The sequence below is a fragment of the Panthera pardus genome, unplaced genomic scaffold (genome assembly GCF_024362965.1).
Source record: "Panthera pardus isolate Hobbes unplaced genomic scaffold, ASM2436296v1 HiC_scaffold_8, whole genome shotgun sequence".
NCBI classification, from domain to species: Eukaryota; Metazoa; Chordata; class Mammalia; order Carnivora; family Felidae; genus Panthera; species Panthera pardus.
This window is the reverse complement of record NW_026527013.1, coordinates 20175507-20203212: the sequence shown is the minus strand read 5'-3', so window position 1 is coordinate 20203212 and position 27706 is coordinate 20175507. Positions and strand designations below refer to the sequence as shown.

The window sequence follows — 27706 nt, the reverse complement described above, 5'->3', positions numbered from 1 at the left end:
TGTGACTGGGGTAATAAACACTATCTTGGATCCTTTCTAGGATGAAGCTACTTGGAAAAGGTAACAGATTAACTAACTGGGCATTTCTTTTTATTTATTTATTTATTTATTTATTTATTTATTTATTTATTTATTAATATATGAAATTTACTGTCAAATTGGTTTCCATACAACACCCAATGCTCATCCCAAAAGGTGCCCTCCTCAATACCCATCACCCACCCTCCCCTCCCTCCCACCCCCCATCAACCCTCAGTTTGTTCTCAGTTTTTAACAGTCTCTTATGCTTTGGCTCTCTCCCACTCTAACCTCTTTTCTTTTTTTTTTCCTTCCCCTCCCTCATGGGTTTCTGTTACGTTTCTCAGGATCCACATAAGAGTGAAACCATATGGTATCTGTCTTTCTCTGTATGGCTTATTTCACTTAGCATCACACTCTCCAGTGCCATCCACGTTGCTACAAAAGGCCATATTTCATTCTTTCTCATTGCCACATAGTATTCCATTGTGTATATAAACCACAATTTCTTTATCCATTCATCAGTTGATGGACATTTAGGCTCTTTCCATAATTTGGCTATTGTTGAGAGTGCTGCTATAAACATTGGGGTACAAGTGCCCCTATGCATCAGTACTCCTGTATCCCTTGGATAAATTCCTAGCAGTGCTATTGCTGGGTCATAGGGTAGGTCTATTTTTAATTTTCTGAGGAACCTCCACACTGCTTTCCAGAGCGGCTGCACCAATTTGCATTCCCACCAACAGTGCTAACTGGGCATTTCTAATATAAGGAAGCAAATTTCCTTCCCACACTGATATTTCTAATAGAATTTTATCTTAATTCTTTAAAAAAAAATTTAAAGTTTATTTTTGAGAGAGAGAGAAAGACAGAGTGTGAGCAGGGGAGGGGCAGAGAGAGAGAGGGAGACACAGAATCCAAAACAGGCTCCAGGTTCTGAGCTGTCAGTGCAGAGCCCGATGTGGGGCTCCAACCCACAGTCTGTGAGATCATGACCTGAACCGAAGTCGGACGCTTCACTGACTGAGCCACCCAAGTGCCCCTAATCTTAATTCTTAAGCAAAGTTTTCTAGTTATTTCTGCCTATTTCACTCTTAACTTCTGGAACGGATAAGTACTAAAGTTTATTTAAAAAGTTAAAAAAAAATTAACAGTGACTAGGAAATAAAATTCTCCATTATGTTATAAATATCCCCTTTAAATAAGATGTTCATAAATGACAAAAAGTATGTAACTAAATATATTTGGTTTAAAGAGGGCTTCTGAGGGGTGCCTGGGTAGCTCAGCTGGTTGAGCGTCTGACTCTTGATCTCAGCTCAGGTCATGATCTCAATGTTCTGAGCTGGAGGCCCTCATCGGGCTGTGTGCTGGTAGCATGGAGCCTGCTTGGGATTCTGTCTCTCCTCCATGCTCCTCCCCTGGTTGTGCTTGCTCTCTCTCAAAGTTGAAAAAATTAAAAAAAAAATTAAAGAGCCTTCTGAGAATAAAGTTGTGCTTCTTCCCCACCCTAAAGCCACTGGGCTATCTTATATTTGGTAGCTGGGACATAGCTGACTTTGAAGTAAAAATAGCATTTTGTTCTATTAGGTATTTCCTTCAAGTCACCCTTTACCCAACACATAGGAGCCTGGCAGGGCTTCTTCAACTCTAGAAGCCAGAGGACAAAGAAACCAGCCATTAAGACAGACAAGGATCCAGCAGCAAAATTTCCCTGCAGCTTACAGACCTGAGTGAAAAGGAGTGTTTCTGAGTTTCTGCTGTCCAGACTGAGCACAAACCGGATGGACTGGAAAAGTTCTTGGATGCTGGACCGGAATTGCTCCTCTTCCATCCCACAGGTGGCTCGGGAGTACAGGATCCTGGACTGCACGATGAACTTGAAAAGGTACTCCAAGGCCTAAGTAAAAGGGATGGAGAGGTGTTAAAGATGGCCAAGAGCTAACACAGCAGGGAATAAAGGGTAAAGTAACAGCAAATTCTATACCAAAATCAGATGATGAACAATTTCAACTGTGGAGACAAGCACTTTTTTTTTTTTAATTTTATCTCCAAAGTCCAACTGGTCACTGAGCAGCAGCTGTCTTCTTACTGAGGAATCATCAAATTAATTTACAACTGTTTCTGTGGTTCTGGAATTGAGGAACCACAGACTGAGGAACCACAACAGCTGAATTCAAGACCATATAGGATCCAAAGAAAATGAAGTTTCTTTGTATTTTTTTCAGGTCTGGAAATAAGAGGCTTCAAAAGCAATGATGTAACCTCTCTTAAATTTATTCCAAGAAGGAAAAGTCCTTAAGGAGCCTTCTGCACCTTTGAGATATAGCTGGGGTCTGACATGGTGCCAGCCTTCTCACTGGACATTAAGTCTGGAGAAAACTTGCCCCAGGTTGCACAGCCCCAGGTGGACCTGACACACCCACTCTCTATCCTCTTCCAAACCCAGACACCTTCCCACAGACAATTTTTTTTATTTATTTTTTATTTTTTATTTTTTAATATATGAAATTTACTGTCAAATTGGTTTCCATACAACACCCAGTGCTCATCCCAAAAGGTGCCCTCCTCAATACCCATCACCCACCCTGCCCTCCCTCCCACCCCCCATCAACCCTCAATTTGTCCCACAGACAATTTTTGAACAATGCAGAAGATGAAGCTCCCATAACTTATTTTGGGAGCAGTATCTAATTCTGAGGAGTCCTTACAGCTTGGCCCATGCTTATGAGCACAGTAATTATCTTTTAAGAGAACAGATTGAAGATCTAAGACTATGCTTTCTAATCAAAGAAATGCCACAGATTTCCCAGACACTGGGAAGGCAGAGACATTGGGAGAGAAACTTATCCAAGGATGAAACAAATGGAGCTCAGTTACTTGAAATATAAAATAGAAAACAATTCTCAAGCTACCTTTCATGACCTATGTATCTATCAAAAGGTTTGGTAAAACAAAACCTCATTTTGTTTTGTTTTGCAGCCCATATAGAATTCAGTAGGCATTGTAGAATGGCTAGGTTAGAAAAATATGTCTTCCAAGCCTTGTACCAGAAGATTGCATTAGAAAAAATTAAAGTGTATGGCCTCAGCAGGATAAATGCTACAGCCTCCATTCCAGACTTTTAATGCCTGGTCTGAAAAGAACCAGGGAGATGTGTGCTACATACTCTAATTTTAAAAGGGAAAATGTGTACCTCATGACCTGTTTTCTTTTTCCAGTTTGAAACAGCTAACACAAGAAGTGTATTGAATGGCTTGAAACATCCACTAGTTTCATAGTGAAGGGCAGAACCAGACAGAAAAATTGCTTGCATTTCCTGGGCCTGAGAGCTTAGTATCTTCATTAAATTTTAAAATATAAAACAACGTCCAAGATGGCCCTGCGAAAACCTGCATGAGGGATAAAAAATAAGTCCCTTCCAGTCATCCATCACCACCTGACTTCCCTTGCCCACTCCTCTTGATTTTTATGGTCAGTACCAGCGTGGGAAGGACCAGGTGATGGCCGGTTGCCTCTGACTAATGCAACTGGGGAAAGAGAAGAGGGTGGGCCAGTGAGGAAGGAGGTGAGTGGTGGAGCCTATGGAGTTTGTTCACAGTTCAAGGGTGCTCCCAACACTTCATGGAGGCAATGAAACACTTAATGGTGGATGAAGCAGCCACTCTTTGCATTTCTACTTAAGTTAATAAGCCTGAAAGAAAAAGAGATCCTAAAAGTTATTACAACCTTTCAAGCACCAAGAAGATCCATTGTGCCTGCTCTTTTCTCTTCATGGTTCCCTGGGGGACCTGAGATAGCTCACCAGTGAAAAGTGTGCTGTCTTTTTAGAATATCTTGCCAAATACCAAACTCAAACCTGTCAAAGATACCTCCTACAGGTCATTCACAAGGGACAAACAAAATAACCAAGTAAGAAAACAAAAGACTCTTTATTTTCATATTCCTTAGTGGTCAAACTTTCTTAGAAAGGCCACGACTTTGAAAGTGAAAGGAAGAGATGCGAATGAGTGGCAGGATGTATTGAATCAAGAGTAAGAAGAGGTTTCCTGGTCCACATTTTATCATACCAGACTGAGAGGTGCTAGACCAGGACCATACGCATCCTGTGAAGGATGAAAACAGGACTGATTAGAGATTTACTGGTTTGGTCAGGAGGACTTGTCAACTAAAACTTGAAGAAGAAGGGGAAATGACCTGATAAAACCTTAGTACTGGATGCATTAGTATGAGAGGCCATTCAAACAGGTTTGCAGTGGTAAGAATAAGTATGAAAGTACCTCAGAAAAGTGCTCCCCCAAATGGATATCTTCTTTCTTTCCACCCAAACCTGATCTTCTCCCAGAATTCTGCATCTCCCTAAGTAACCCTGATATCAACTCAGCTGATCTAGCCAGATTCTTTGGAACCAGCACTTCTTCCTTTCTATCACTTCACACATCCAATTTAATGTTTGAAATTGATTCCCTGCTTTGGTCACATCAGCTACTTTTCGGTTGCTTGAAAACTCAAGTTGTTTCCCACCCAGGCTTTTAAACATGCTGTTTCCGGTCTGGAATGCTCATCCCCCAGCTCTTCACATCGATTTCAGCCCAGAGGTCACCCCCTCAGACAAACTTTCCCTAAAATTTTGATCTGAAGTAAATTTCCTTCATAGTTCTTACTTATCACGTTTTTTTCCCCACTTAATTTGTATATTTATTGTCTGTCTTTCCTCCACTTGGATGGAAGTGCTATGAAAGCACAGCCTTTTTTGCTTGGGCCCCCGCTGAATCTCCAGCGTCTACTACGGTGTCTGACACATGGCAGGTATCAAGTAACACTGACTTGACGGAATGACTGAATGACTGATTGTTAGGAGAAAACAACTTCTTCTGTGATGCTTTCTCAGTATCCTGAGCAATTAATTTAGGGACTCCCATAGAATCTTTTGCATTTCACTCAACTTTTATCCCCTCAAATATTGTCTGAGGCAGCTGCCAGGTACTGGGTTTAAAGAAGAACAGAATGCAGGCTCTGTCCCCACATCACACTCAGAACTCTGCTCTACACCTGTGTTTGAGCATGCTTCAATGGGGATGTGTTCTTCAAGGCAAGGAAGAGGTCTGTCTTATTCTTCTTTGCATCTTGGCATCCACAACAGATGCTGACTGCTTTGTAGACATGTATTATATGAAGAAGGACAGAAATAATACTTATGGCCTTAGATTTTTACAGAACATATGAAGAAGAGGCAGGGGAAACACAGACCTATGATTTTATTTTGCTTCTTCAGTCTGGTAATGTTTAGGGAAGCACCTGTCTCACCTGTTAGCATGTGGACAAGAACAACAAAATCACAGGCCCAATGGTACTCAGAGCAAATGATGTGAAATTAAAAGAGGACAGAGAAAAAGCAGAACTACTTTGTTGCCACTCTTCTTTTATTACTAACTGGAAAGGGTGGGAAAGACGTGGTTAAAAAGCAACTAAAAAAAAAAATAACTCAAGAACAAGAAAATGTCGGGGCAGAAAGGGAGAAAGCATGAACTTGCTGTGAGTTCCCAAGGGATATGGCAACTTTCTTTAAAAAGCTATCTTGAGAACTGTTGAGCAAAAGAGAAATCAACATTCTCTCAGTGGGTCTCCACAGTAGAAGTACCATGAAAAGAAGTTACCAGAAAGTGAAGTTAACTCACAATGACGATGGTCCCCTGAAAACTGGAGCTGCCCAGAAATGCAAAAGGCTGCCTTATCTCGGAACCTGTCCATGCAGGAGTGCTGCCATGGGGGACTCCGGTTTCTTCCAAAGGTCAAGGTTTTAAGATTATCTTCTTAATGTATCCATATACAGTGCATCCAATCAGCTCTTTTTACTTAAAACAGTTCTAAAAAACAATGTTTAGTAACCACTGAAGACAGGAAAAGTTGGAAGATCTTAAGTCTAATTAATGTTGCCACCAACATTGGTTTAGAAGGAGATATGATGCTTTGGCCAGTGGAAGCAGAGATGGATGCTGCTGGCAAAACCAGTCAGGAAGGATGGCCAGGAGTTGCATGTACATCATCCCTCCTTCCTGCTTTAAGATAACACTGTTAGGAATAAAGGTCTTCTGGGGCAAAATTAAGGTGGACAATGGGGAATTATGTGGTCCAAGGCATTCCTGAAAGCAGGCCAGTGTACTGGGATGTCAACACTTGTTCTGCACACTAAACCATTGAAATTACTGACAAACAACAGCAGGGGTGGGCCCTTTATGTACAGTGAGCTCAGTACATTACCCTCATGGCTTCCTGAATGTGGTCCTGTCGAATCAGTTCTGCTGAGCAGTCCATGTACCACTTCAAACAGCGAATGAGCTCCCTGGGAAAGAGAACAGTTCCAGAAACCCCACTTTAACTCAAAAGCAATGCAGCTTGAAATTTTTGCAGCCCTGAATTTGCCACACAGGAAAAATAAACATACTGCTTATGAGGCAGAATTGAGTGATGGCTCCGTTACAAATGTGAAATCTTCAGATCATCTGAGACCATACAACATGCCTCGTCTGTAGAGTTGCCACATTTTAATTACCAATTATAATCATTCTTCCTCTCTTTCCCTGACACACATTTTTTCTTTGATAAGAAAGTTTTCCCAGAGTCCTAGACTTCACCTGTAATTTTGTTTTGTCTAAAATTTCTATGTCTCCAGAACATACAACAATAACTAGTAAGTAGCAGATTCTGGATAAAGGTATACGGTCCTATGTGCCTCTCCTTGCTCGCTCTACAGGAAGTGCCCGCTCTACAGAGTGATATCAAAGTGTCAGAGTTCCAGTGACTCCACAGCCTCGTCACCCGTTGGTTTTATATATATTTTCAAAAATTGTGCTAATTCTATAGAAGAAAATGAGGCAATTTTAAATTGCCTTAATGGTTTTAGATAATTTCTGTTTTCCATGTTAACTATTTATATTATATCTTTTATCAATAGTTTTTTATTTCTTTGACATTTATTTGTTGGTGCCATTTTTAGCTATTCATGTTTCTCAATGAAAAACCAAGACTTACTTTTAGTAGCTTTGCCGCCAGTTCTTGGAAGGAAAAGAATGACAATTGTGTAGTAAACTATGGTTTAAAATGTCAGCTGAAAGACCACAACCAATATCCTACTCAACAGTGAAAGAAAGTTGTTCCTCTAAGATCAGGAATAAGGATGCCTTCTTTTTCTACTTCCACTCAACATAGAACTGGAAAAACAACACTTAAAAAACCAAACAACCTGATTAAAAAATGGGCAAAGGAGGGGTGCCTGGGTGGCTCAGTTGGTTGAGTTTCTGACTCTTCAAATTGGTTTAGGTCATGATCTTGCAGTCAAGAGATTGAGCCCTGCACTGGGCTCTGCCCTGGGCATGGAGCCTGCTTGGATTCTCTCTCTTTCCCTCCCTCTCTGTGCATCCCCCTCAAAATAAATAAATAAGTAAATAAATAAATAAACAAACATTTTTTTAAAATGGGCAAAGGACTTGAATAAATTTTTCTCCAACGAAGATATACAAATGGTCAATAAATACATGAAGAGATGCTCTGCATCATTAATCATTAGGAAAATGCAAATCGAAACCACAATGAGATACCACTTCACACCAGTTAGCATGATGACTCTAAAAAAAAAATCCCTCTCCAAACACAACAAAAAATAAAAAGTCTTTGCTTGAGGATGTGGAGAAATTGGAACCCTTGAACACTGCTGGCAGGAATGTAAAACGCTGTAGCCACTGCTATGGAAAACAGTATAGTGGTCAATCCCACTTCTGGGTATATACCCAAGAGAAATGAAATCAAAGTCTCAAAGAGATATTTGTATACCCATGTTCATAGCAGCATTATTCACAATAACTAAAAAGTGAGACCAACCCAAGTATTCATTGATGGATGAGTGGATAAACATAATGTGGTACATACATACAATGTAACATTATTCAGCCTTTAAAAGGAAGGCAATTTTGACATATGCTACAACATAGATGGAACTTGAAGACATGGTAAGTGAAATAAACCAGACACAAAAAGATAAATATTGTATGACTCAATTTACTTGAAGTTCCTAGAATAAGCAAATTAAAAGAGAAAGTATAACAATGGAGGTTGCTAAGGGACGGTGGAGGTGATGGGGAGTTATTATTTAAGGGGTACAGAATTTCAGTTTTGCAAGATGAAAATAGTTCTTGAGATAGATGGTGGTGATGGTTGTACAACAATGTGGACATACTTAATGCCACTGAGGTGTACACTTAAAAATAGTTAAAATGGGGGGGGCGCGCCGGGTGGCTCAGTTGGTTAATCATCTGACTTCGGCTTAGGTGATGATCTTGTGCAGGGTCCATGGGTTTGAGCCCTGCATCAGGCTGTGTTGACAGCTCAAAGCCTGGAGCCTGCTTCTGATTCTGTGTCTCCTTTCTCTCTGCCCCTCCTTCACTCCCAATCTGTCTCTCTATGTCTCTCAAAAATAAATAAACATTAAAAAATTTTTTTTAGTTAAATGGTATTATTTTACATTATGTGTATTTTATCAGAATTAGAAAAAAATGAAGTTAAAAAAATGTCAGCTGAATGAATGGTGGTTGTCATGGAACTTTTTTTAAGCCTGTCCTTCTATTCAAACACAAATCCTAATGATGATGCTAAATGGAACTTACTTGTACGCCAGGGCTCCAGCAAAGTGCTTCTGGATGTATGTGTCCATTACAGGCCGGAAGTGGAAATACTTGATGTCTCTGAGCAAGTTGATGATGAATACCTGAAGGAGATGTAGGGTACTACAGTTCACTGGAGACCCTGGACTTATCCCCAGCAGGAAACAGAACTCTTGCTTCTTCAAGAAATGACAAACCGTCAGTATTTTCTCTAGTGTTTTCCATGGGCAGAGAATGTAAGATTTCTATTCTGTGCCTGTATTTCTGTCTTGTTTGCTCTATATTCCCACAGCCCCTGGCCACCCAGTCTGGACTTGGGACTCATCTGTTTGTGCTAGTGTTACTCTGAGCCTCTCTCTTCATAATAATGCTGGATGACACAATACAGACTAGGAAAAGGCAAAGCGATACCTGTGTAAGGTGGCATAAATTCTAAGGTGTCTCAAAAAATTTGGAAAAGAGACAAAAAAAAAAAAAAAAGATTGTCCTCTGAGCCAGATCAACCTATGAAAGGCTGTGCCCTTCCGAAATGGGGCTGGCTGGCCAGGAAAGCAAGGAAGAAAAGCTAGAGGGGCAATCTACGCAAGTGCCATTTTAACTCTCGCTTCTGCTCCTCATCTATCAGGTAGACTTACAGTATATGGTTCTTGAATATACAGCACTCCTATAGGACAGGATATATTAAGCAAAATGCACTGAACATTCAAATCACTGTCCATTCTCACTAAGCAACCTACAGAGACTTGGGTTCCCAAACAACTGCCCAAAGGGAGAGAGTGTGAGGCTCAGACCATCACAGATGAGACTCTTCTCTTCCTGGCCATTATACCCTATTTTTGTAGGTGAAAAAACAGGTCATCTGGTTTCCTATACCAGTCTCCAAGCCTTTTATTGGTGTAGGTCTCTATTTCAGGGGCTAGGCAACTCTGCAACAGTGATGAGACTGAGGTATCAAAACTACTGAGGCCCAGACCTGGCCATGCTGAATTCTTCAAATTTGATGCTGTAGGGATCTGCCCGGTCGGTAGGTTGGTTGGTCTTCCTTGGGTGACACTCCTCAGCCACTTTTCTATTGGAAACATCTGCATAGATGTTATACTGACTCACTCTAATAAACTGCCTCCCTTGTGTTTTTAAAAACATATGACAGAAATAATAAATAAAAATGAAAAGTCGGGAGGGGTGAGACTTACCAAAGACTGAAACACCAACAGGCCATATTTCTCTGTATTATCATCCAGAATCACAAAGAGTGTATCTAAGATGTCCTGCAGAAACTGCAACATAAAAACCAGACGGCTCAGATCTTAGGACCTTGAACACATGGTCAAACTTCCATACACCAATGAACTCATCTCCCAATAAACAAACTCAAAGATCTCCTAAGATCTCAAATCACCACTTAAACTAAACTAATCTAGGATCCCACCTCCACCTAGCTAAGGGCCCTGAGAGATACTTGGAGAGGCTCTTCCTCTTGGGTAAGTGCAAAATTTCTATGGAAAGAACGGTCACTTAAAAAAACAGGACATCCATGTAGAATTGTAATTTTGAAATAAAGTCAATCTAAGTGATTCTGATGCCAAATTCATTTTGAGAAAAAGAGTTCACTCTCCTGGGACCCTAAAGAGTTTAGTAGCCCCTCACTCTTTATTGTGGCCTAACTCTTTAAAGGACATTTGAATGAGGGTGTGGCAGGCTAGGTCTTAACTATAGAAACCATGTTTTGGTCTAGAAATCAGTATTCTGGGAGAAGGGAGAAAGCTGTTGCTGAGGTCTGTCAATGAGGGTAAAAGAAGTACCATTTTGTTTTTGTTTTTTGTTTTTAACATACGCCTTTTTCTTTCTAAGATACAAAATCCAAGGGAGAGAATAATACTCAAGGATACTGACAGTCTTCTTCCAAAATAGAGTCTAACATTCTGTTGGTCAAAAGGCAATTGAATGATACAATGTTTATTTTATCTTATTTGTTTATTCTTTATTATTAAATTTAATATAATTTATTGTCAAATTGGCTAACATACAGTGTGTAAAGTGTGCTCTTGGTTTTTGGGGTAGATTCCCATGGTTCATCACTTACATACAACACCCAGTGCTCATCCCAACAGGTGCCCTCCTCAATGCCCATAACCCATATTCCTCTCTCCCCTCCCCCCCATCCACCCTCAGTTTGTTCTCTGTATTTAAGAGACTCTTGTGGCATGCCTCCCTCCCTCTCTGTTTGTAACTATTTTTCTCTCCTTCCCTTCCCCCATGGTCTTCTGTTAAGTTTCTCAAGATCCACATATAAGTGAAAACATATGATATCTGTCCTTTTCTGACTGACTTATTCCACTCAGCGTAATACCTTCCAGTTTTATTCACATATTGCTGCAAATGGCATGATTTCATTCTTTCTCACTGCCAAGTTACAACTTACTTTAAAACAAGTCTAAGGTGGAAGGTTTGGATGGCAGCGTTGATGGGCAGGATCGGCCATAGGGTGATGACTGCTGGTGCTAGGTGATAGATACATGTAGGGTTCTTTATACCATTTTACTTTTGTGTATATTTGAAATAGTCTAGGGGCGCCTGGGTGGCGCAGTCGGTTAAGCCCCCGACTTCAGCCAGGTCACGATCTCGCGGTCCGTGAGTTCGAGCCCCGCGTCGGGCTCTGGGCTGATGGCTCGGAGCCTGGAGCCTGTTTCCGATTCTGTGTCTCCCTCTCTCTCTGCCCCTCCCCCGTTCATGCTCTGTCTCTCTCTGTCCCAAAAATAAATAAAAAACATTGAAAAAAAAATTTTGAAATAGTCTAATAAAAAGTAAAAAATAATATTTAAAAATGCTGGCACATTCTTTTCACACTCTCTTCTGGTAGTTTGAGATCAATTATTGATGCTAAAAGCAGATATGCTGATAAGATAGTCTCTTACTGGAAATACAACACTACTCAGCCTCAAAAAGATCAGACTTTGGGGTGCCTGGGTGGCTCACTAGGTTAAGTGTCTGACTCTTTATTCTACTTAAGTGCTGATCTCAGGGTCATGAGATTGAGCCCTGTGTTGTGCTCCATGCTGGGCGTGGAGCCTGCTTAAGATTCTTTCTCTTCCCCTGCCCCTACCCCCACTCCCACTCATGCTCACTTGCTCTCTCTCAAAAAAAAATCATACACTTCTCTTAATACCTTGTCTGCTAATTGATATTTTAAATATGTTTATTTTTATATTTTAGTTAATATACAGTGCAATATTGGATATATTTAGAAGAAAAATATGCCCTGAGAATAAACTGATCTTAAGTTTCAAAAACTAGTATTAGCCTGGTTAAGAGTTCTTTTTAAAATTTATGATACTCTAATTGATTTAAACAAAATTCAGACAAAACTTCATAAAAATATACAGATGTATACAGACTTTAAAATTGTTTCTCATTTGGAGACAGCATGTTGTGTGTTACTGAGTCAATGGAGCTATAAAATTAAAGTACAGATAGGGTATCTGTGCTAATTGATTTGATAATTATAATGACAGAGCAATGCTCACTGATGACAAGTTGTCTTCTTGACACTTAGTGTCTATTCTACATTCCACTGCTCTTGCTCATCATCAAAAGCACCTCCACTTTCCTCAGCAGACTTCAGTCCATTGTGCAGAATCCACCTGCAGCACTTTCACCATCAGGAGGTGCCAGGTGGGCAAACACTCTGTGCAATGCAGAGAAGCCTTACAGAAGACAACAGGGGACTTGTAGTATTGCTGTCAGCCTGACGGGGCCATAGATGGGAAAAGTCACAAAGGTATCTAGAGAAAGCAGTTGAGGCAGGGAGTAGGAAAAGGTCTCTGGTATGGACTGTAAGTGAGAGACTGGGCAAAAGCAGCAGCTACAAGTTAATGGAGAGTATTTAGAGTTCTTCTAGATAATCAAGTGAGTACGGCCAGAAAGACTTCAGGCCAGGTTCGTGGTAAAAGGGTTACAGATAAGGAAAATGAAAAAGAGACCTAAGGAAGGAAGAGGAGGCAGCACAAAGCACTGGGTATGTTTCTAATTATCATTTTACTTTCTAGGAAGAAAAAAAAGCCAGAAAATAGGGTTTATAACTTAGTTTCTAAAAGGTAATAAACCTGATGTCATACTTACTTTTAAAAAAGAAGCTAACTGAAAAAAAAAATAAAAAGAAAAATAACTCTAGTCCTACTCACTAATTATATTTTGAGAAATGGTCTTAGAGGTATACTGGTAGAAATCAAGGTGAAGTAAGACCTTCTGCCCAGATTCTTACTTAGGTAGCATCTATGAATTATAGGAAGGCATACCTTAACAATTTCTTCTCCACTGACATGCCGCAGCCGCCCTAGTATGTCCATGATCCGGTCTGGAAAAGCCTTCCATTTCAGCAGAGCAAGGAGGTCCACTACAAAGCAAGCCCAAAAGTAGTGAACACTGGCTATGCCAAGGACAAGCAAAGCCCAGACTTTCCCTGCCAAGGACAGGTGGAATCTGGGGGAAGAGAAGTAGCTGCCAACATTACAACAGACTCTTTAGTGGTGACATCAAGGCCAAAGACACATCTGTGAAATCTGGAGGTGCATTCTGGAGCTAATAAAACCATGGGAAATCTTACAGGTTGCTATTACCAAGTGGTTCCTTCGACTTCAGATGAAAAGAATGCCCTCACTGTAGCATGAAAAAGCAATTGACTTCTTTTTCCCTTAGCATGTATCAGCAACATGGAACCAGTCACTGAGGACAGGGAGTGCAGCACCCTGCAGGTACCACCACCTACCATTCTGGGTGAGTTTGGTGGAGGAGAGCTGCGTGGAAATGAAGAAAGACTCTTTGGTGCTGCGCTGGAAGATGAGGCTGGAGGGGATGTTAGGGCAGCCATTGTAGTCCTCTTTGCAGCAGGGCAAGCCCAGGTACAGAGCATGGTTGTTAAATGTGCTATTCTCATCGCACTGCAGGCAAAAGTAGAGAACACAGAATGTTTCCTGAACCATGACATGTAGAAAACTCAGGTCACAGATTTTTCGATGTTGATGTTTGCTCTCATCTTCCTGAGGCTAGATCTTGGGCCTCAGGTCCTCTTAGAAGAGTGCTTTCTGTTCAGAAACTCCCCATATGGCTCACATGCCTTTTAGAGAGAACATGGTGGGGCAGGTGGCCTCCATCTGCTGTGCAGGCAACTTTGGGTGGCAGCCATGCTGTGATAGCTGACAAAACCATAATCTCAAATGGCAGGTCTCTGAATGTACTAGCTAATGGCACAGAGGAGTTGGTAATAGACTTCCATTACTTGTGGAGTGGGAGGTGAGGGACAAAGGGCCTGCTGGCATTACTTGTGGGAGGAAGGTCACTGTAGTTACATGACAAAAGCCTGCCCACAGCTGTCCTGCTGTCATCCACCAGCGCGCTACCCTGGATCCTTTGGCCTGCCCACTGAAAGCCACCTAACTCAGAACCATGTGTGAGAGTGGCTTCAGGAGTGTGAAGGTTGAGGTGAGAGACAGACAGGCTCCATACCTTGTACACATAGAGCTCATGGATGTCATCTGAGAGAGTGGTGCCATCATCCCGCATCAGGGGTGAGAATGCAAAGCCAAAGAGTTTCTTTTCCCCTTTGTCCTTTGCTGCAACCAGAGCTAAGTGTTAGTTGTTTTTGCCCTTCACTTTGCGTTTTAACAGAAATTCCCCTTGTGCTTATCACCTACATTCTTTACTTCTTTGTCCCTTACTTTCATTAATTAGGTACATACCTGACTGCAGGAATGATGAGAAATGTATTAGACTGAATTTCCACTTACATCCCAAGGTACACAGGCTATCTAGACCCAAATAGAAACTAGACTGCTAGTCTTGATAAATCAGAGGCTCTTTAAGGAACAGTTTAATATGTACACAGGAGACATCCAAAGGAGGATAACACTGGTAATTATCCAGTGTCTGGACCAGACACAAAGAAGGATGAGTACCAGACCTTTTTTGGTTTTGAGTCACTGTACACAGAACAGCCTCTGTTGACACCCCATCTCTGAGTACCCATTTATTCAGAACTCATTTTATTGCCCCAACAATAAGAACCCTCTTAATTCTCTTTCTGAGGAAAGAACTCTGAGACAATAGAACATTCATATCTTCCAAGGAATGTGGAGAGAAGTCTCACTCACTGGAACAATGTCTGAACTCGAAGCGCAGGTGGGAGCCCCGGAAGCGGTCAATGGGGATGGGCAATTTGATAATTTCTCCCCAGCGAGGACTATTACTGTGGTAGAGGACAAAGGAGTGGTAGGAACTCCTGTTTGGCTCTCCTGAACCCAAGCTTATACAATCCTGGAAGAGAGAAGCAAAATAAAGTGTGATCTTGCTGGAGGAAGCCCCTGGATTTCTCTGTCACTAGGACACTTTCTCCTTTGCGCAAGTCTTATTTTCCCACCAGGCCAAATCTACAAGATGAGAAAATTCATTTGACTTAAACTCAATACTTTTGGAAACAACTGTGTAGATGGCATAAGGAATCAGCAGTCAACAATGCTCCTTCTTTTCCGTGGGGCAAAAGTAACCACACACGCTGCTCAATAAACTGGAGGGCAGCTGAACAGTGTATGTGAACCACTAAGATAGGTTCTTCATCCTCATTAAGAAAGGAAACAATGAACTCCACAGGAGAAGTCAACTGTATATGGCACTTTACCTGATCAGAAAATGAATTAATTTATAAAGTGGAGAGAGCTTGTTTTCTAATCTTCCTTACCCCAATGTTGCACTGGCATTTTAGGTTGCCCTTGGCTGACTGTTTTTGGATATAGACAAGGCAGACCAGATTTAATTTGACCTCCTGTTTTCAGATATTGCCATGAAGATGTAGTCCCATCTTCCTGGAAGACAGGAAGTTGCAGGCAATACAATCAGGAGCAGCTCCCTATCTGCACAAGGGTGGTCTGAGCAGCTGACAGCTCTGCTGACCTTGGCATTATCCATGCCAACAATGGACACGCCTTAGTCTTCGAGATGGGCTTTTAAAAAGGAAACAAAAATCAGTGCTTCTACCACCAATTAAACAATATCCTCCATTTATTTCTAGCTTTGGGGGATGATTTTGACTAATTTTACCTATTTACTTCTGTAAAATGTGGATGACCACTCCTGCTCTGCCTACCTCACAAGGCTATTGTCAACATATAGGAGCGAGGTCTATAAAAGAGTGATTTGCCTTCTGTCAAGTGCTGTGCAAATGATGCCTTGTTACTTGCCAGGGACTTCACCATGACATGACTGAGGGAAATCTGACACACTGACAATGGAAAAACAGCACTCCAGGTCTTCACTTTGAATGAAGAGTGACAGAAGATACACTTGCATCCTTGTACTGGCATTGGCTGGAAATAATCTTTTACAGCCTGAGTCTGCTGTTCCTTGTCACATAACTTGGTACCAGCAAGTGAGTGCCTAAGTCCTACTCTTGACCAAAGAGAAACTTTTTTTTAGCTTTCATTAGCTTAAGGAACAAAAAGAGTGGGACCTAATAACAGTTGCCAAAAGTAGGTAGCTTGATGCTAGACAGAATGGCAGAAAAAGTAACATGTAGGACACAACTAGAGGGAATAGGTCTAAATTGGAGCAGGAAGGATTGAGGTCAGACTGGGAAGAATTTCTAAAAAGGCTGTGTGACACTGGAAGTCATTATCAAAGCATACTGCAGGGTTTCCTTGAAGAAAAGACAGAGAAGAATGCATATGTGGTGATGTGAGTGCAGTCTGCTTGATGAATGGGTCTCTGAATAAAGTCCATAGACTCATTAAAATTATTACAGGATTAGCCTCCTTTCCCAACTGACTGGCAAGTCTTACCTTCAGTATTTCTCCATCTGCGTAAAGCACATACATGGTCACTTCAATATTCTTTTGTACACTCTTTCCCCCTCTCTCGAAATCTCCCTTCTCCAAGGTTAGGTACAGGTCATTGCGGATATCACCTATGGGGAGAGAAATGTCATGTCTTCAAGACCATAGGAGCCACACTGCCCCGTTTGTACGGAGGACCAGGCTAGCATTTGGATCCTCCAGTGTTGAGGTGGGTGCTCAGAGCATTGCAAGCTTGGTTAATAACGGTGGACATTCTACTGATAGCAGTGCGGCAGCACTCTGTTGGTTAGTCAGGTGCTCTCTAAGTCTAATTTCTAAAGGTATTCACCACAGCTTGTCCAGGGTGGGAAAAGCTGAGGCAGAGAATCTTCTCTTGTATTACAGGTGACTACTCAGTCTCTCTATCTTCCAGGAGAATAGCTGAAATCTAAACCTTCCAAAGGGGGAAGATTTTTAGAATCAACAGGAATAACATTTATTGTATTATGTCTACTACTTAACTACTAATCACTCCAAAAAAAAAAGTGGTTTCCTTTTTCCTTTACAGGTTTTCTTTTTCAACTTGCAACCCTTCTGAGTCTGACTAGAGGATACACTACTTTTTCCTTCTGGAGGCTTAGCTCCAAATCCCATCCCTTGCTGGAATGCCAGACCCAGGTCACTGGACTGTCATTTTTTTTCTTCTTTGTGTTGCAAGTGCTCTGGGAGCAGATGACTTTCCAGAAGCACAGGTGCTAAAGCACTGGGGTAACAATCTGTTATGCTCTTTGCTTCTCTCTGACTTCTGCCCACTTTGCCAATATCTGCTGCTCGAGACTTGGGCAGGTGAAGCCCAAACTGCAAGCCGAAATGACCTAAGAAATGACCACATCTGCCTTTTTTTAGGGGAAGGGGATTGTCTATTCATGTGTAAGAAGAGCTCATTTGGGCTGCTCTAAGCTTCTAAGTTTGTAACATGACCAATTTTATTCATACATTCTAAAGAAGGTATTTTGACTTTCAAAACAACAACCACGATGACAACCACAACAACAACAATGTAAAGTCCTGGGAAAAAAAATCTTCAAAGGGAAAAAAATGGTATAGGAAAACATGTAAGGTCAAAGTGAAGATGTGCTAACAGCCTGAAGAACTCAACTGAGAGGTGATGGAAAGATTAACTTGCAAAGTAAGCCAATTCAAAACATTCTTTCTACCTCAGTTCTTAGCAAAACTGAAAAATCTGAAAATGTTCATTACTTGGAATCACAATGAAATAAACAGATATTGTTTTTGGTTAGCAAGTAAGCTTTCTGGTTTGGTCAGATACATGATGATGGCTCATTTTCTGCACAGACTACCTTTCTGATTATGCAAGTGTCTTAGTATCTCCTATGCATGAAACATAATAGACTAGAACTGGCATATACCTTGAGCTGTGGAGGTCTTCATGACCAGACCTATTATTCAGGTGGTCTTACTATACCAGAAGTGCAGCCATGGTTATTTAGTTGCATAATGAAGTTCTCAAAATACTTCAGCATAAGTGAGGAAGAACAGCCAACAAGAAGCAATTAATTATTCTCTGACAGCCCAGGGAACTTTCTCTAATGCGTGAAAAACATCTTGTTCCCCAACAGCCCTGAGGCTACCATGAAGGGAAAGGAAATTATGTTCTGAAAATCACATACAAATGCAACTAACTGCTGGATAGGCAGGACAGCCTAGAGGATGTCTATTCTTGCAGTTCACATGGACTTCCCTCCTGGCTGAGAAAAGCCTCTACTTTGAATTCTCAGGAGTCTGGACTTTAATCTGCCTCCTTTGGACATCTCTGCTTGGGCCCTTCAAGCATATCATTAAAATAGCACTCAGGTGTGCAGGTAAGGTAGGAAAGGAAAGCGGCAGGGAAAGTCAAATCCATCATTTTGCTATTGTAAGGGCAGAAGCTGAATAAAATCATTCCTAAAAGTAAAATTCAAAATTAAATGGGACCTTTACTATAGGTAATTGGTATTATAATGGGACAAATCACAGTTGGTTACACCTTGAATTTTTAACAATTGAAACAGACATCTTAGAGCCTTCTTTTGATAAAAGTCTTTTACTTACACATTAGCTCTTCTATGGAATTTAAGTAATTATTAAATTTCTACACTGATTTGGCAGAAAGTGAATAGTCTAGAGAATTTTAACGTCTAATCTACAGAATAGGTACTTTGTTTAACTATTACTCTGGTTTAAACCAGCACTCTCTAGAAGTTATTCTCAAGGTAATCCACATGACTTGTAAAAGCAGATACCGGCTACCAGCAATAATATTCTAGCATGTACAAACATTTTAAATTTCTGTGGCTCTCCACAACAGTTAACCATAAATAAATGTGTCCTTCAAATGAAACATGTGAGCTTTTCCTATCAATATATGATACAGAATACTCATACAAAAGTGGGTATTATCTTGGAGATTGATAATGACCGAATTTGGTCTGTGTTGATTATATAGAGTGAGCTCATGGTTTCTGGGGCAGCTCCTCTGGAGCATTTTAAATCAACATGCTAATTTCAAATGGAAGGGCTGAGCTAGATATTCCTACAGCTTTCATTCTTTTAAAACTTCCTATTTAAATAGAATGCCTTTAGTGATATCTTGCTGAGACAATTTATCAATACAAGTAAACATACCCTCTGAGTTACAGACTGAAGCAGCTTGATTTCATCAGATCTTTTGCTGCTCTTTATTTGGAGAACAAACTTGCCTACACCAGGACTATTCTCAGCAGAATAGGTATTAGGCCGCTTTATGGGTTGCAGTTTTGCAACTTATGGCCTCAATTTCTAGAACTGTGATAGTTAATGTTGCTGGGGCCTTCTTGTCAAAAGCTCTCTGGGGATCATTTAAATAGAGCTCTCCACTAATTCTCCTGGAACTAGGAGAAAACCTAAGAAGCAGCCAATGTGAAAGGCTCCTGGGATCTAACGACCCAGGCCTGCCTGACAGATAGCTCCTGAGATTCCCTGCTCTTCAGCTGTCCTTATTACATGTTACATGTTCACAAAGCCTACAGTGGAATCATGTGTTTGGGTTAAGGCACTGTCTCCAGGAGGCTCCTATAAACTTTAGTGCCAATTGCAAGGAAATATTACCAGGAGAGGGATGAGGACAGGCACATTACAATGAGGATGGGAAAGAGAAGGCCTGAGCAGTAGTTTGTGAGGTTAGTTTACAGAACACTGGGTGGGTGGCTGTATTCTAATCACCTAGGAAACTTATTAAAACAGATTTCTAGCGTCTACCTCTTGAGATTCCAGTTGGTATTGGGTGAGGCTTGTGTACATACATTAAACAAAACCAAAAATCACAAGGCAATTCTGATGTTCTTCAGGGTTTAATGCCAGGGAACCAGACCATGGGGGTTTGCTGGGAAGCTGCTGCTGAAATTTTTCTGGGTGTTAGGGACTAGGCAGCCCTTAAGCAGAACAGAGGAATGCTGAGAGGGGTATGGAAGTGGGAGGTTTTTCTGCGGGATGTGGGAGTAGGTATTATTGAGGGCAACTCTGCCTCCCTTTGTTAGGTGTGCTCTGCTTCCTAAGGTTGGCAGAGCATCTAAAAGCATCAGCAATGCCTTTTTATCTCTGTTTAGTGCTCAGCTGACATGCAACAGAGTTTCTTGAATGGAAAGATGAATGCATGAGATTGTTCTTATAGGAGGGCCACGGAATAAACTTTGTTCTTTTCACAGTCTCAGAGAGTAGCCAGCTGTTGGTATAGCTGCTTGCCAGAGAACTAGGGACTTAAGAGTAGGTAGAGGTTGGCCAACTTTTTCTGTAAGAAGCCAGATAGTAAATATTTTAAGCTTTTTGGGTCACATAGGTCTCTGTTACATGTTCTTTGCTTTCACAACCCTTTTAAAATGTGAAAAAACACTCTCAGCTGGCAGGTGGTACAAAAATAGGCCTCTGGCTGGATTTGGCCCAGGGACTATAGTTTCCTGATACCTGGCTTGGGTGTTTATGTGTCAAGAACAGCTTTACTACACTGCAAATACACATCAAAAATCCAGATTCTTGTGAGTATAAATAAGCAGCTGCTGGGAAGGAGCAGGGTAATGAACCTGAAGCCACCTTCTTATGTCAGGGATTGGCCTGAAATATTCTGGGGTCTTTATGGAGTGGGAGGTCTTAGAAGGAAACAGTGTTCTTCAGCTACCAGAAATCTTAGGGGGCCGAGAACACTGTGACAAAGCTGCATCCAGCAGTCACAGAGAATTGCACACCTCAGTGGCCAGGTGTGATCCTCTGAAGACCTGCACCCTGGTATGACACTGGAGAAACAGAGCTCACAATGTGTTTGCACATCTCTTCTGACAGCAGTCTTTGGAGAGGTTTCAGAACCTCTGAGGTCTGGCTTGGGCACCAGAGCATCTGTTAGCAAGAGAATCTCCTGCCAGATTACTCCAGCCTTACCAGGAATTTTGGGTCCACATGGCTCTAGCCTATGTAGAATTCCATCCCAAGAGAAATAATCCAGGACAGCCAATACAGATTTGGGCACTCAGTCTTGTTTAGACTCTTTATTACATTCATGTTCCTTCTGTATAAATGAGTCATACCATATATTAGGAAGATTTGGGTTCAAGGATACTAGTATTTAACACTATTATTTACTTATACCTTGTCTACTTCTAGATAGGATTAGGAGGGAGAGTGCTTTCTTTCCCTTAAGATCATGTGAAACTAGAACTAACCTCTCTCTCAGCAGACATAGCAGCCTGCTCAGGATGGCACCAATTTTATCTTTTGGCAGAATAGGAGTGAAGTCCTCCGACAGCATCATGGGGATATGGAGACATTAACAACCATTCAACTTAGACAATTTCAGGCATATGACCAATGTTGTAATGTGTTGTAGTTCTTATTTTATTTTTTAAATGTTTGTTTATGATGATTTTGACAGAGACAGAGCATGAGTGGGGGAGGGGCAGAGGGAGAGGGAGACACAGAATCCAAAGCAGGCTCCAGGCTCCAAGCTGTCAGCACAGAGCCTGATGTGGGGCTCAAAACCACAAACTGTGAGATCATGACCCTAGCCGAAGTCGGACGCCCAACTGAGCCACCCAGGTGTCCCTTATTTTTTTTTTTTTAATATTTATTTCTGAGAGACAGAGAGAGACAGAGAGAGAGAGAGAGAGAGAGAGAGAGAGAGAGAGAGAGAGAGCGCATGAGTCAGGGAGGGGCAGAGAGAGAGGGAGATACAGAATCCAAAGCAGGCTCCAGGCTCTGAGCTGTCAGTACAGAGCCCGATGTGGGGCTCGACTCATGAACTGGTAGATCATGACCTGAGCGGAAGTCTGTTGCCCAACCGACTGAGCCACCCAGGTACCCATTATTTTAAAGAAGAGACCTCTCCCCCTGCCAAAAAAGACTCTTATGGGAATTCTCAGAGTATCTAGAAAAGACAGGTTCTTTACCTTCTTTCTTTTTTTAAATACAAGGATATTTATTTTGAATCACTGTAGTAACACAAGACTGGAAATAATCTAAATACACACAATAAAGGGCTATACAAATTGTCATTCACCCAGAAAGTAGAACCATATGCACCCATTAAAAACAATGAGAAAATAGAGGTGGTCCCACATGCTTCACACGGAATAAATTCCAATAATTCTTAGCTCAGGACAATGGGCATAGTGTTCTACCATTTGCACAAAAAGAAAAAAACAAAAATGAAATATGGTTTGTGCATAGCCTATCTCTGGATGTTTACAGAAGAAAATGGTTGGGGCGCCTGGGTGGCTCAGTCGGTTAAGCGGCCGACTTCAGCTCAGGTCATGATCTCACCATCCGTGAGTTCGAGCCCCACGTCGGGCTCTGTGCTGACAGCTCAGAGCCTGGAGCCTATTTCAAATTCTGTGTCTCCCTCTCTCTGACCCTCCCCCGTTCATGCTCTGTCTCTCTCTGTCTCAAAAATAAATAAATGTTAAAAAAAAATTAAGAAGAAAATGGTTAACAACAGCTGCTGCTGGGGAAAGGAACTGGGGTAAGAGAAATATACTCATGAGTATTTTATTTTCAAACCACGTCTTCAGTGTCACACTTCTACTGGTTTCAACTGTTACAAGGTCAGTGATGTTCCCTGCTCTAACAGGAAGACAAGAATGGGCATGGTCTGACATCATTTATATATGGTTATTCCTTTCTTGGGTCAAGGATGTAATGATCTTCCAACCTGTTGTCAGACCAGATGTGATCATTCCTAAATCATCCCTTAGATATTGCCAAAGCCTCATTTGACAGTCAGACTGACCACTACTACTTGTGGTAAATACTTTCATCACTCTTCCTGAGGAGAGCTTTCTTTCAAAAGTCATGCCTTTGTCTTTTGTGTGAGATGTGTCCAACAGAGCTGAAAAGAGAAGCTTTCTACCTTTCTGATTCTGTATAGCCTGGGATAAGCACTACTCATTTTCCTTTCAATGGAAGTAGCTGATGTGTCTCATACAAACTTTCCCCGTAGCTATACACCTAGGGTTTCTTAACGTTTTCTAAACATTCCACTATGTTCTTAGTTACTTCAGATCTTAATGAACACCTAAAGTAATACACAGTCTTCTAGATTGGGCTAGTATCTTCTTTTTTTGTCAGTTACCCCAAAGGGTGAGGCTGATGAAGGATTAATAATGTACATGATACCCCACCCCAGTATTCCAACATTCCATGAAACAAATGAAGATGGAAACAAAGCAGGCAAAAGCAGACAGGACACACAAAAGCAGGAACTTACACCCAACTATCTTCATCTCTGCACCAGAAAGAAAGGGGCGACAATGAGGGGACAGCACAGAGAGAGACAAGAACAATTAAGACAAACAGGAAAAGAGAAAAAAAAAACATCACTTGCAGGTCGGTGATGAAGCATGCACTTTTTATCAAGAGTCAAAGCAAAGGACAGAGTGTATTTCTGAGCACAAGGGCAAGAATCAGAGGGTCCCCTAGAAGGATACCATGCCTGCAGAGTTGCCTTCTAATGGGCAAGTTCAGAGCAAACCCAGAGAGCAGTACTTGTGCCAGGTCTGACTTAGGGAAGGACAAAGCCTCCCTAAGGCAGAGTCCTCTCTAGGACATGGTTCTCAAAAGGGGTCCCAACCAAGCAATATTACCATCGTCTCAGAGCTTATAAGGAATGTAAATTGTTGGGTCCCACGCCAATCCTACTGCATTAGAAACTCATGGGGGGTGGGCCCAACATTCTGTGTCTGCAAGCCCTGCAGGTGACTCGGATACATACTAACACTGGAGAACCACTGATTTGGGAAAAACCTGGCCCTGAGCCAGAGCACACTAACTCAAAAGCAGGTTTCTTCTACCAAGAAAGAAGACCACTTAAAAAACTCTGCATCTATTGAGAGGATCATATGGTTCTTGTCCTTTCTTTTATTGATGTGATGGATCACGTTAATTGTTTTGTGGATATTGAAACAGCCCTGCATCCCAGGTATAAATCCCACTTGGTCGTGGTGAATAATTTTTTTAGTGTATTGTTGTATCTGGTTGGCTAATATCTTGTTGAGGATTTTTGCATCCATGTTCATCAGGGAAATTGGTCTATAGGTCTCCTTTTTAGTGGGGTCTCTGTCTGGTTTTGGAATCAGGGTAATGCTGGCTTCATAGAAAGAGTTTGGAAGTTTTCCTTCCATTTCTATTTTTTGGAAGAGCTTCAAGAGAATAGGTGTTAACTCTTCCTTAAATGTTTGGTAGAATTCCCCTGGAAAGCCATCTGGCCCTGGACTCTTGTTTTTTGGGACATTTTTGATTATTAATTTGATTTTCTTACTAGTTATGGGTCTGTTCAAATTTTCTATTTCTTCCTGTTTCAGTTTTGGTAGTGTATTTGTTTCTAGGAATTTGTCCATTTCTTCCCTACTGCCCATTTTATTGGCATATAATTGCTCATAATATTCTCTTATTGTTTTTATTTCTGCTGTGTTGGTTGTGATCTCTCTTCTTTCATTCTTATTTATTTGGGTCCTTTTTCTTTTTGATCAAACTGGCTAGTGGTATATGTATACAATGGAGTATTACTCGGCAATCAAAAAGAATGAAATCTTGCCATTTGCAACTATGTGAATGGAACTGGAGGGTATTATGCTAAGTGAAATTAGTCAGAGAAAGACAAAAATCATATGACTTCACTCATATGAGGACTTTAAGAGACAAAACAGATGAACATAAGCGAAGGGAAACAAATATACAAACAGGGAGGGGGACAAAACAGAAGAGACTCATAAATATGGAGAACAAACTGAGGGTTACTGGAGGGGTTGTGGGAGGGCGGATGGGCTAAGTGGGTAAGGGGCACTAAGGAATCTACTCCTGAAATCATTGTTTCACTATATGCTAACTAATTTGGATGTAAATTTTAAAAAATAAAAAATAAAATTAAAAAAATTCAAGACTTAGAAAACAAGTTAAAATGTAATTCCCACAGAGCCATGTGACAGAACTCTGTACTACTGACTCCAGGGAATAGGCTTTCCAGGAAAGCTAAGCACTCCAGAGGGATTTAGGAGGTGGTGGCCCAGCTCTTCTAGCTTGGGGATGGTCTGCAGGAGGGCACAGCCTCTTCTTGAGCAAAAAATTTTAAATCGTTCCTTTCAGTTTATAGTCTTTTGGCCAGCAGTTCTCTTTAAAGTTTTATTTTGGTTACTTCACTGGAACAACGTTAACTCTAACTTGTTCACCTGGAACACCTGTCCTACTCTGGTCTTTCCTGCTCATCTTGAAAAAAAAAAAAAAACCTAGGAAAGAAGTTATTAGCTTTTGAACTGAACTAAAGGAGTTTGGACAGAAGGAGGACGTGCCCTCAGGAATATGGTGACCAACCAGTAAAGGCTGTGAATGCTTAGTTTCAAAATTAGGCTTAAATTTCCATATCTATTTGTTCTTCTATAGTCTAGAATGTCATCTCCTTGGTTGGAGTGTGTCTTTTCTGGGACCACCAGCAATAGCACTCTTGCCTCTAGCTCGCTACCACAGGTCATGAGCAGAGCTGGATAGTTGTATAGTCAGGACTTCAGCTGTGGCACAGAGTAGCACATCTCCTGTTCACAGTAGTCACGTGATGTGTATGTACACACCCTTGGAAAGCAATGGGAGATCATCAGAGGGACCTTTTTCAAAATTGTATGTTGGATACTGGTGTGGCTAGAGCCTGGTTGAACTCTGTAACTCAGAGCTCTAAGCTCTGTCAATATGCTTTGAGCCCTATCTGGGTCATCCTGACAAAAAAGACCTCTCCAAATGAGTGCCTGGCAATTTCTATCAAATGCTGTTTTAAAATAAGAATCATAGTTTATGAGTAATTATAATTTTTCCATTTACTCCAATCTCTCAGACTTAAGTGTTAGAATGCTCACAGTTACATAATTCATTGCCTTGTTCATTTCTCATATATATGTCCATGTGCCAAGAAGTTGCAACTTCTTGTAACTTGGTCACACCAGCACTGTAAGGATGGAGGGACTGCTGCAGCCCAGGTACAACACTCCTACAGGTGACAGATGGATCAGCTGCAGGTGGACAGGTGGCCAGGAAGCCAAGGGAGTTCTGGCTACATGGTTTCCCAAGATAGGGCAACTGCATGTAAAACATTCCTGTACCACTTTTACTGTTGCTCCAGCAGAACCTGCAGGCCAGTGCTGTCACCAGGCCTGAGAATGGCAAATCCACTCTGATGAGATCGTGGAGTGCATTAAGAGGTCTGTCAGTCAGTTGTTAGCTCACAACCCTGGGAGTGCCCATCTGCAAAAAAAAATCTTTCCTCACGGGGAAGAAGGGTAGAGAGGGAGCCAGATTATGCACAAAGGACTGCTTCCTGCCTGTGAACCAATCCTTACTTTCAGTTTTGGCACTTAGTGCTCAAAGGCAGACAACCCAGGAAGCAGCATACTCACAGGCCTGGCCTGGACCTCCCAGGATGGCCCAGTGTCTGAGCCCTGTGGAGACAAATCCTATGATGGTCCCTTAGCTGCCTAGGGGAGGGAAAACTCCCTTAACCTCAGCTTCCTTCACCAATGCCTGATGCAGCTGATTTCCCAAGACATGTCTAGCATACCCAGGTCCTTTACAAACATGTGTGTTGATGATGCAAAGAGATGCAGGGTGCTCTACAAAAAGATTTCTTTCCATAGATGAGGGTTGGACAACCTAATTCTTAAAATCAAACTTTGCTTAAGAATTTTTTCACTAAATTTTGTTTCTTTTTAGTCTCTGTTCACTTCACTTGGTTTTAATTCTCTGACTGTGAAGGCTAAGAGGAAGGAAATGTCCAAATGTACAAATCTTAAGTTCTTAAAAGAAAGGAAGGACTTTAAATATATCTCTTAGAATATATGACTCCACTTCATGAGCCTGGATATCTAACTTAAAAAAAATCACCAGATCAATTTTGGTAACCATTTATTCTTTCTTCTATGACATTTTGTCAAGAACCCAGGACTATGCCTGGGCTCTTCTTGTCCTGATAACCAGGGCTGTGGAATGGTGTCAGGACACTGTGAAGGACATCGTTCTCCAACAGTCAGATGTGGGCCCTTCATAAGCATGAAGTCTCCCAAGCATTTAAAGATAAACATGGAATTGATCGAGTGGCCTAGGATCCCACACAGATCCTTCTGTGTGCAGAGCAGGAGATGAGGGCTGTTCACAGCAGCTTGTTCTGCATTCACAGTGTCTACGAGTGGGGGAAGCAGATAACAGAAAACAAGTCCAGGCATAGTGTGGGAAGTTGTAAGGCAGCTGGAATCTATCACATGGGCCTTCTCTGTGCTCAGACCATACTCTGCTTTGGGTTTGTGTTGACAAATATTTCCAACAAGCGGATTTAGAACACCATGAAGAAGTCCAAATAGGTGATATTTAGAGTGGTGACAATCAGTTCAGTCTGGCCTGCCCTGGCTCTTTCAAACAGAAGCAAATAAGCTTTTACCAGATCATTAAAACTCAATGGAAAGGGTAGGTCCATTACTCCTGTAATCCATTCAGAAAACCAGCTATTTGCCTGTTCAGATTCCCCTGTCTTTGTTCACATCTTCTCTGCTTATCAGACCACCTGCCCTCTATATGAGTCACTCCCGTCCTTCCCTCACACCCTAAGGCCCTTGTGGCTCTGATGGCCTGTTTTGATCCACTTTGGATGCTTTGCCTGTATCT

At 41.5% G+C, this 27706-nt stretch overlaps 1 protein-coding gene across 14 annotated transcripts in view; it reads right to left on the bottom strand.

The window, feature by feature from the left end:
* Positions 1–27706, bottom strand: part of DOCK3 (dedicator of cytokinesis 3) — a 600629-nt gene that overhangs the window by 82604 nt on the left and 490319 nt on the right. For 10 of the 14 annotated variants that reach the window (XM_019416991.2, XM_019416982.2, XM_019416983.2 and 7 more), the window contains 10 exons: positions 23280–23297; positions 16499–16623; positions 14819–14981; positions 14175–14281; positions 13438–13609; positions 12968–13065; positions 9866–9949; positions 8676–8776; positions 6277–6358; positions 1745–1915 (listed from right to left, as the gene is read on the bottom strand). In XM_019416991.2, the coding sequence (XP_019272536.1) occupies positions 1745–1915; positions 6277–6358; positions 8676–8776; positions 9866–9949; positions 12968–13065; positions 13438–13609; positions 14175–14281; positions 14819–14981; positions 16499–16623; positions 23280–23297 (1121 nt within the window). The remainder of the gene's footprint in view (positions 1–1744; positions 1916–6276; positions 6359–8675; positions 8777–9865; positions 9950–12967; positions 13066–13437; positions 13610–14174; positions 14282–14818; positions 14982–16498; positions 16624–23279; positions 23298–27706) is intronic. The other 4 variants (XM_019416977.2, XM_019416981.2, XM_019416987.2 and 1 more) reach the window with 1 other exon arrangement.